The sequence below is a fragment of the Lipomyces chichibuensis genome (assembly GCF_038497645.1).
Source record: "Lipomyces chichibuensis strain CBS 12929 unplaced genomic scaffold V1513scaffold_121, whole genome shotgun sequence".
Taxonomy (NCBI): domain Eukaryota; kingdom Fungi; phylum Ascomycota; class Lipomycetes; order Lipomycetales; family Lipomycetaceae; genus Lipomyces; species Lipomyces chichibuensis.
The window spans coordinates 1-7,999 of NW_027117573.1; the positions used below are offsets into that span (position 1 = coordinate 1).

The 7,999-nt window shown below is 47.1% G+C and overlaps 5 protein-coding genes across 5 annotated transcripts; 2 read left to right on the forward strand and 3 right to left on the reverse strand.

Annotated features, from left to right (window-relative positions):
- Nucleotides 1-237: 237 nt before the first annotated feature.
- Nucleotides 238-900, reverse strand: V1513DRAFT_455584 (uncharacterized protein). The gene has a single exon (XM_066899507.1). It carries the CDS (start codon nt 495-497, stop codon nt 246-248), a length of 252 nt encoding a protein of 83 aa, XP_066750263.1. The 5' UTR covers nt 498-900; the 3' UTR covers nt 238-245.
- A 103-nt stretch (nt 901-1,003) lies between these two features.
- V1513DRAFT_455586 (uncharacterized protein) lies at nt 1,004-3,722 on the reverse strand. Its single transcript, XM_066899508.1, has 4 exons — nt 3,686-3,722; nt 3,286-3,535; nt 2,873-3,201; nt 1,004-2,840 (listed from the first exon to the last, which is right to left on the reverse strand). The coding sequence occupies exons 2-4, from the start codon at nt 3,431-3,433 to the stop codon at nt 1,173-1,175; spliced, it is 2,145 nt and encodes a 714-aa protein (XP_066750264.1). The 5' UTR covers nt 3,434-3,535; nt 3,686-3,722; the 3' UTR covers nt 1,004-1,172.
- On the forward strand, nt 3,493-4,271 carry V1513DRAFT_455593 (uncharacterized protein). The gene is made up of 2 exons (XM_066899509.1): nt 3,493-4,113; nt 4,189-4,271. Exons 1-2 carry the CDS (start codon nt 3,953-3,955, stop codon nt 4,235-4,237), a joined length of 210 nt encoding a protein of 69 aa, XP_066750265.1. The 5' UTR covers nt 3,493-3,952; the 3' UTR covers nt 4,238-4,271.
- Nucleotides 4,272-4,403: 132 nt separating this feature from the next.
- On the forward strand, nt 4,404-7,184 carry V1513DRAFT_44995 (P-loop containing nucleoside triphosphate hydrolase protein). Its single transcript, XM_066898747.1, has one exon. It carries the CDS (start codon nt 4,789-4,791, stop codon nt 6,973-6,975), a length of 2,187 nt encoding a protein of 728 aa, XP_066750266.1. The 5' UTR covers nt 4,404-4,788; the 3' UTR covers nt 6,976-7,184.
- A 209-nt stretch (nt 7,185-7,393) lies between these two features.
- V1513DRAFT_428504 (uncharacterized protein) lies at nt 7,394-7,954 on the reverse strand (the record flags this gene model as incomplete). Its single annotated transcript, XM_066896293.1, has 1 exon — nt 7,394-7,954. The coding sequence occupies one exon, from the start codon at nt 7,952-7,954 to the stop codon at nt 7,394-7,396; it is 561 nt and encodes a 186-aa protein (XP_066750267.1).
- Nucleotides 7,955-7,999: the final 45 nt, after the last annotated feature.

Sequence of the window (7,999 nt, forward strand, 5' to 3'; positions counted from 1 at the left end):
GCTTTCTTTTGGATCCATATCGGCGTGGCACTTCTATGACAGAAGGCATCATAGAGTAGTCCTTGACACTTCTACAAGAATCATTTAGAGCGAATGTTTGGAAGCCACCGATCTTGTACCTGAATGAACTGGTTGACCAATTCTGCAATCTGACGTCGCGCAAAATTAAGGTTTCCTATGAAAATCGGATTTTACACACAATTTGATTTTCTTTTTGGCACCATACAAAGGCCGTTCCGGTCCTGTCAGAAATCTGCTTCCAATCTCCATACCGATTGAACAAATAATTCTGTACCGCTGATATAATCATGACGACTTTGGCCACAATGTGACTGCCAAAGTGAATTGGGTATTAACGTCGCGGAACCGTCGGAACGATAACTAATTGACATCTTAAAGATTGCTAGTTTCAGCTCTGCTGAAACATGCATTGAGGCTCTCAACTGGGTATGGTTTACAAGCCAGTTGTGTAGGGAAATAAAAGTATCTGGAGACATCTTTAAGGCGCTTTTAATGCGTTCTGGGTGGCCACAGTTAAGTAGCTGGTCCAGATACTGTTGTTCCGCGCTTGTTCACTCCTCCTCTGTGACCTTTTGTTCCCCGCCCCTTTTCCCCCTTTCTTTGAGGACTCTAGTATAATCGTAAGGAAGATGCCGTTGATTAAATCGTCTTTTATATCGATCTCCTGTTGGGAGCGCATTGTAGAGGCGTGCTACCGTGAGGAGTGGGTAGTGTCTCGGTAGGTTTCACTAGTGTAAATGGGAGCTCAATTTAACGTTACATGATTGTTTTTGGGTAATAATGGGAGTACCATTAAAAGGATGATTCTTTTTAGGCTTAATGGGAGTACTATTAGAAGGAGCGATTCTTTTTTTTTTTCGAATTTAAATGGGAGGGCCATTAAAATATTAAATATTGCACATCGCCACGCCTTCCTGATTGGGACTTGAAACCCCATGCCTTCGTCCAAGTAGGGTTTAGTTTCCGTTTTGTAATGCAACGCAACTGGCTGCTAAATCTCTCTATTATACGATACCTTGATTAAAGTAATAATAACGACGGGCAAAAGCAAGTCCTATACACAGTGCACGTTTAGTGCCTAATGTATACAAGCAGGGTTCATTCTAGAGCTTGTTTTAGTGAGATGGCCATTTACGACAGAGAGCCTACTGTTACATAGCATGAAGTCTTTTTGTCTCCGAAATCTGTGTCTCGCACAATGACTGCTTCAATGACTTGCGCTTTTCCATCAGTCGAGGAGCCAACTTGGAACGATGGAAGTCGATAACTAGAGCTCGTCCTAGTTCCTCATTCCATAAAACGTTCGGGTATCGAAAGTCTCCATGCACCACCCCCAAGGCGCGGATTTCCCTCTTGGATCTCGCGATCTCATGGAACAGTTCCTCGGAGTGCTCAAGCTCAGTTGTATCCTTACCCCCCCAAGCCATGAGCAGCATGTGTCGGATATCGCCCGCCTCGTGAAAGTAGATCTGTTTGAGGTCAATCGCTCCAAGGAACACTGGGACTGCAGATCCCTGAGCCCTTTGAAGGATACGGTACACATCCACTTCGCGCGAGACTTCGTTCCACAAGCCGGATGTTGTTCCTTTGCCCAGCACCGTGTAGCCATATGGAACGCAAGTGACCTTAAATGGAGCGCCATATGCACCGCAAGCGCCAAATGGCGTGCAATTGTGATCTAGGTCTTCATCCAACTGCTGCTTAAGCAGCTGCACCAGGCGCTTGCTGCTAATAAGGTGTCGGTCGCTATCTCGCCCTTGTCGGTGTAGCTCCACATTAGGGCACTGGTTATCCAACATACCACCCTGCTGTAGGCCAAGCAGGCACCGCTGCGTGCAAAAATTTGCTGCGTGGTATTGGCGCTGGCCTCCTCGGTCGCTTTGACCGCCACTTTGGCGTGCATGTCGACGAGACGGCGGCTGCGATGTGATCAGATTGAGAGGCCGCTTCCGTCCAGACGACGCTTGGTTAGTATCGGAGTCTGATGAATCCAGCGACTCTGAACGGTTCACCGTTTCCTGAGGCCGACAGCCAGTCTGAGACCGAGTACTGGGTCGGTGGCCGTCAGGCTGTGGAGACTCCGAAAGGGAAGATGCCAGATACTCTGAAACCTGAGATTCCGAGCTCGGCGGGGTTTGGTGTCGTTCGTCTTCAGAAATCTGCGCCCATGCGTAGTCAAAGTCCGTCTTCCAGGTCTTTAGTTGTCCTATCACACGATTCCGCCATTGCTGTTTCCGAGTACGTGACCGAAGACTCATCAAGAAAAGGCATAATATTCGGGAAACGGCTGTCCATGGTTGTTCCAAGCTTTGGTCATCTGCAAGACTAACTTCCCTTCTAGGTTCGCAAAGGCAATAGTAAAGTGTGCCAGGATCAGCAGAGCACACACGAAGCAGGACCATGGCCAAACCATTGGTAATATAGGAATACTCAAGACCATTGCGGATCATGACATTGTATTGTTGCGCAAGAACCGACCCAGTCAGCTGTTCTGCATTGTACCTCAATTTCTCATCCTTATTCGTAGGTACTTTCACTGCTTGGACTACTTTTTCGTAGAAATCCATCGGCCGTAGTCCAGCGCGAAGATTCTCCACTGAGAGCTTGTGGGGCGGTTTATATTCTCCGGTAGTGATTACGGTGTTAGTGTTCGCCTTCACCCGGTAGAAGAATATATCAGGTCTAGGCCGTCGGACACTCGATTGATCATCAACATCTGGCTTGCCAAATTCAGCATCGGCCAGGGCACTGGCATGGTTGTCGAACCGGACTCCATCTTCGAGTTTAAATTCCTCCCGAGCGTCGGGGATCTTGCATAGCTCCGCAATCACATCCCGCACATTAACCACACAGCTAATCGCTCATAATTCTCCAAATCTTGTTCACTTCGTAGCGGCTGGCTACAATACTCCCCTCCGAGTCCTTCTAGCAAATGGACAGATGAAAATAGTCGTGGTGCATTTTCCTCGGACGCATGTAGGAATTTGCGAACGGAGTTGTAAAGCTGCTGTTGGCTGTCCAAGCAATCTGCCCAATTTCGAAGCCGCTGAGGACAAAGTCTCCCAGTGGGCTTTGTCAACGTCCCTTTCGTGGAGAGAGCTTTATCTCCAACCGTTAGCCGCAGGGATAACAAATTATGGCAGGCTCGAATAAATTCCTCAAAAGTCGTGCGCCGGGTGCCTTCCTCAGCCTGTCTCTGCGACTCCTCAGCGTGTCTCTGCGACTCCTCAGCCTTTCTCTGCGACTCCTCAGCCTGGCTCCTGCCTTCCTCAGCCTGTCTCCGCAACTCTGATTCCTGTTTCCAGAGCGTCCAGAGCGTTTTATAATCTGGTAAACTATCGTCGGCCATCAATACCATGCAACTGTGAAACGGGGTCTTGTTAACGATCTGATCGGAGGATTCAGGAAGCATAGACAAGGACGAGTGCCTTGGCCGTTTATGGGGCTGCCACGATGGGTTTCAGCCACCTTAGCCGTGTAGTTATTGCGGCACTGCCACACAGTAGAACAAGTCGCACTTTCCCCCGCACACAAATCGACTATGCCCTAACCTTGATTGCCTCAACACTCTCGGACACATCCCGGGACTTTTTCAGTCACCACAAAATTTTAGTTCAGATATTGTAGGTGCGTACAGAGCGAGTTGGCGAGAATGGAGGAACAGATTACGCCGGTAAAATATATTGCGGTGGTCTTGAACGCGTCGAGACCAGAAGTTGCAGAGGCAAGCTGCTCTGATTATCCGGAATGACATATTTGACTGTTCTGGATATTGCTTTCACTTGCGACGGACCAACGACAGGCCCGACGGAGCAAGATTCAATTTCACCTGCTCGCGCTCCATCGAACGTAAGACTGAGCGGGATTTCCAAAGCATCCCTCGCTATACAGGTATCTTGAATGCCATGGTGAGCTTCATAAAAGCTTTTCGATGGCCAACGAATCAGCGAACATAATTTACGAGCACAATGGCCATACTGAAGCGCCAAAGTTTCATATGACGGCAGAGGTGGAAATCTACATCAAAGCACTGAGAAGCTTTCCGCCTCGACAAGTCTATCACAATTTAATGCAAATGGCCGACGACCCTCAGTTTGAGAAGACTGAATTGCAACCGATCACAAGGCAACAAGTGTACAACGTCTGGGGTGTCAATTACTAGAAAAGATTGGGAAAGGGGATGCCGCAAACGACTTTAGGTCCCCACAGCTGCTGATTGGAGAGCAAGACGGCTACCAGCTGATTGAAGGACTCCAAGAGCCTGGTGTTTCGTTGCGTTTACTACGCCTTGTTTCACCTATTCCGCGAAGTACAATCGTGAGAAGATGACAGAAGTGTCCATTGACTCTACGTTTTTAGGTACGAATAAGCACTGATAATGAGCTCTACTGCGTTCTAACGGAGTACGACCTTGGGGTTACTAAACCTACACCACTTCCTCTTTAGGCAAAGTGTAATCACGTGATTTAGTAACCTAACCCAGTAGTAACCGGGGGTTGTAGCTTTATCCTGGGCCCTTATAGCGCATTCAGAATTAGCTTCAGTTTTTGGCGCGGCTTCGCAATGAAAACGCGCAAAGGCGTCATTAAACTTGACCGAGATGCTCGCAGAGTACTTGACATTAATGTTATTATTCGTCGGAGTCGCCCACCGATAACACCAGATGGCTTTACACAAGTCCATTTGTCCAGGGTTTATATATATTTAGTGTTGTAACCAATAAGTTCCAAATTTTCACGGTAACGAATCAATTGGAATTAGCGTTGTATGGATTATTCGACCTCGATTCAAGTCAGCTGCCGACAGACACGCTTCGATATCAAAGAAGACGCGGCAATCAAAGACATCGATGTCAATGGTCTCAATATCTCCATCGTATCGACAACACCTACAGCGTCATCTAGCGAGTCTGATGTTTCGTCAAAGTCGAAACTAACAAAATCTTCGAAGAGTGCGGCAATCGAGATTCTCGGCCAAGCTGAACTGAAGCTCAAGTGCGGGCATCGTTATGGACTCATCGGCCGCAATGGAACTGGGAAATCCACGCTATTACGGGCTATATCTGAGAGACTTATTCCGGGGATGTTGCAAAGTTTGAAGATTGCATTTCTTGATCAGACCATCAGTCTCAGCAACATTGATAACATAGGTTCGGCGAGTGCAACAGTTCTGCAGTACGTTCTCGAGAGTGACAAGTATCGCAACGAGTTATTATCGCAGTACAACCTCCTTTCTCACGCACTGAACGACACAACCGACTCTCTATCTGTTGTTCGGGTGATGCGCCAGGTGCGACATGATCGTCTGTTGAAAGAGTTCAGTTACGTGGAAAAGATGGCGAGACTTCGCAGTGGAGCACGTGGATTGCAAGCTCGCAAAGAGCTTGTCGCGATGGAAAAGAAAGTCTCCGAGTCGTCAGCCTTGCTTTTGGCCAAACCCAGCTCATCCACACTTCAACAAGACAGCCAAGAAGCCGTCGACATTCTGTCGCTATTGCAATCCGAGCTCGACATGATGCAGGCCACCGATCTCGAGGCCAAAGCTCGCACGGTACTCTCTGGTCTCGGCTTTAGCGAGGAGCGAATTAAGTCATCGGTCCGAACACTATCCGGGGGTTGGCAGATGCGGCTTCTTCTCGCCGCGGCACTTGTTAAGGTCTCTGATGGGCTGATTCTCGATGAGCCTACGAACTACCTCGACCTGTTAGGGATTATTTGGTTGCAGAAGTATATTGAGTCCGTTAATTCAGATACGACGGTTGTTATCGTTTCTCATGATCGTTCGTTCGTGAACGCTGTGTGCGACGAGACCATTATTCTCAGCGAAAAATCTCTAAAGTATTTCCGCGGAACGTTGGATGAGTATGAAGAAGACTTTAGGTCAAAGCGGCTCTATTTGCTACGGATGAAGGAGGCTCAGGATAAGCAGATCGAGCATATGCAGAAGACGATTCAAAACAATCTAAAATTGGGTAAAAAAACGGGAGATGACAATAGACTTCGACAAGCTAAATCGCGTCAGAAGAAATTAGACGACCGTATGGGTATGCAGGTGAATGCGAAAGGTGGACGGTTCAGGCTTAGTAAAGATATGCCGGGATGGCACGATAATATGCGTGCACATATTGACGTGCCTGAAGAAGAAAGGGAGATGCATTTGAAATTTCCATCTGCGTCTGAACTGAGGTTTCCGGGTCCATTAGTGTCGATGGAGAAAGTGAGTTTTCGGTACTCCCGGACTACTGAAGAAGTCCTACACGATATTGATCTCGTTGTTCATCTCGGTGATCGTGTTGGAATCGTGGGACTCAACGGTTGTGGCAAGTCAACACTGTTGAAGCTGATTACTGGCATGACAACACCAACGAAAGGCGCTATCACGAAGCATCCGAGGTTGAAAATGGGGTACTACTCACAGCATTCAGTAGAAAAACTCCAAGAACTTGGGAAATTTGACTTGTCCGTTACAGCATTGTCCTTGTTACTTGAGAAATCAGGAGGCTCCCTTTCGGAGCAAGAATGCCGAGGAATTCTTGCGATGCTTGGGATAGCTGGTAATACGGTCTCAGCTGTTCCGATTGCGAAGTTGTCAGGCGGTCAATTAGTGCGATTAGCTTTTGCTTTGGTCTTATGGGAACGGCCACACTTAATGGTACTGGACGAAGTTACGACTCATTTGGATTTCTATACCGTCAATGCTCTTAGCGAGGCTCTAGCGGCGTACAGTGGGGCACTGATTATTGTGTCGCATGACCGGTATTTGGTTAGACGAGTGATAGAGGGAACTGCCAGCGATGATGCCGAAGAGGATGAGGATGATCATGATGACCTGACCGTTTTATCAGGTAAACGTACGGTTTATAGATTAGTTAATGGCACGCTAAAGGTGCAGAAAGACGGCATGAATCAGTTCGAGAAGGCTATGGAGAAGAAATGCATGAGCATTACTGTGTAAATACCATATCACGCTTAATGTCAATCCATTGTTCAATATTCCAATATTGTCCTTTCATAAGTTCACATCACACGTACAATATACCATCTGAGCTGACAATTTAAAACCCTTCGTTTCGATATTTAACTCGAGGTTATGCGCAGCATCGTTGACATCGAACAACCGTCGGCAGCGCAGTTTGATAACCATAGGCGTGCTCTTTACGGTGTCGCCAATATCTATGGACTTATAGCCCAGACCCGAACAGATTAGTGCCACTTTAATGTAAGGAACTGTCCGATAGTCTGGTCACGGCGGTGGCTCGCGTCAATCTACATCGTGTCGGATATAGGATAGCAGAATTAATTTTCTTAGCCTTCCCAACCAGTTTAAATTGCCAGTGGCAAATGACAATAGTTTAGCAAAGTAAGAAATGCAATCATTCCATGTTACAGCGGAATAACCATGGATCTTTCAGATCACCAAAGTAAATAGTAAATTTTCGGTCTCGACTTATGATGCGACTTTTCTCTGCATTTTTCCCCCAATTATCGGGATCTAGTAGCACAGAAATTGCTTGATTATTTAAAAATAAGCATGCATCTATCCGTTCGATGAAGTCAATCTTTCTCTGACAGTTCGTATTTAACTTGACCGGGGGATTCAATGTTCCATGTGGTTGGGAGAATCCCAGATTGAGCACCCTGAAAGATGTCTCATCATCGAAGTCTCTAGTAAATTTCCATGCGCCAACATTCGACAGCTCCATATCCGCCTCGCGAACTTTGCCCACCTTCGCCTCCATCCATCCTGAGATATTACCAAATAGATATTTTAACATGCCTAGAATATATCCTGACGACTTCGTGGTACCTTTCCTCAAAGCCTTACCAAATCGAACAACTTCCTCCCAAGAGAACTCCTCCTGTGCCGCTATGATTCTCTTATACTGAAAAACATAAGCCCCCATCTCGTTTGCCGCATCCGGATATGAAGACATAAACCGTCGAGCGTTGACCGGGATAGAGGTGTCAAAACCTCGAAC

Bases quoted from the DNA above. Each gene is read 5' to 3' on its own strand.
- V1513DRAFT_455584 (XM_066899507.1), bottom strand. From the start codon at position 497: ATGTCTCCAGATACTTTTATTTCCCTACACAACTGGCTTGTAAACCAT.
- V1513DRAFT_455586 (XM_066899508.1), bottom strand. From the start codon at position 3,433: ATGCTTCCTGAATCCTCCGATCAGATCGTTAACAAGACCCCGTTTCAC. The intron at 3,202-3,285 runs GCAGGAGCCAGG...AGGCTGAGGAAG, and splicing joins GCGGAGACAGGCTGAGGAAG to GCACCCGGCGCACGACTTTT. The intron at 2,841-2,872 runs GTGTGGTTAATG...GTGATTGCGGAG, and splicing joins AGAATTATGAGCGATTAGCT to CTATGCAAGATCCCCGACGC.
- V1513DRAFT_455593 (XM_066899509.1), top strand. From the start codon at position 3,953: ATGGCCAACGAATCAGCGAACATAATTTACGAGCACAATGGCCATACT. The intron at 4,114-4,188 runs GTTTGAGAAGAC...TTACTAGAAAAG, and splicing joins CAAATGGCCGACGACCCTCA to ATTGGGAAAGGGGATGCCGC.
- V1513DRAFT_44995 (XM_066898747.1), top strand. From the start codon at position 4,789: ATGGATTATTCGACCTCGATTCAAGTCAGCTGCCGACAGACACGCTTC.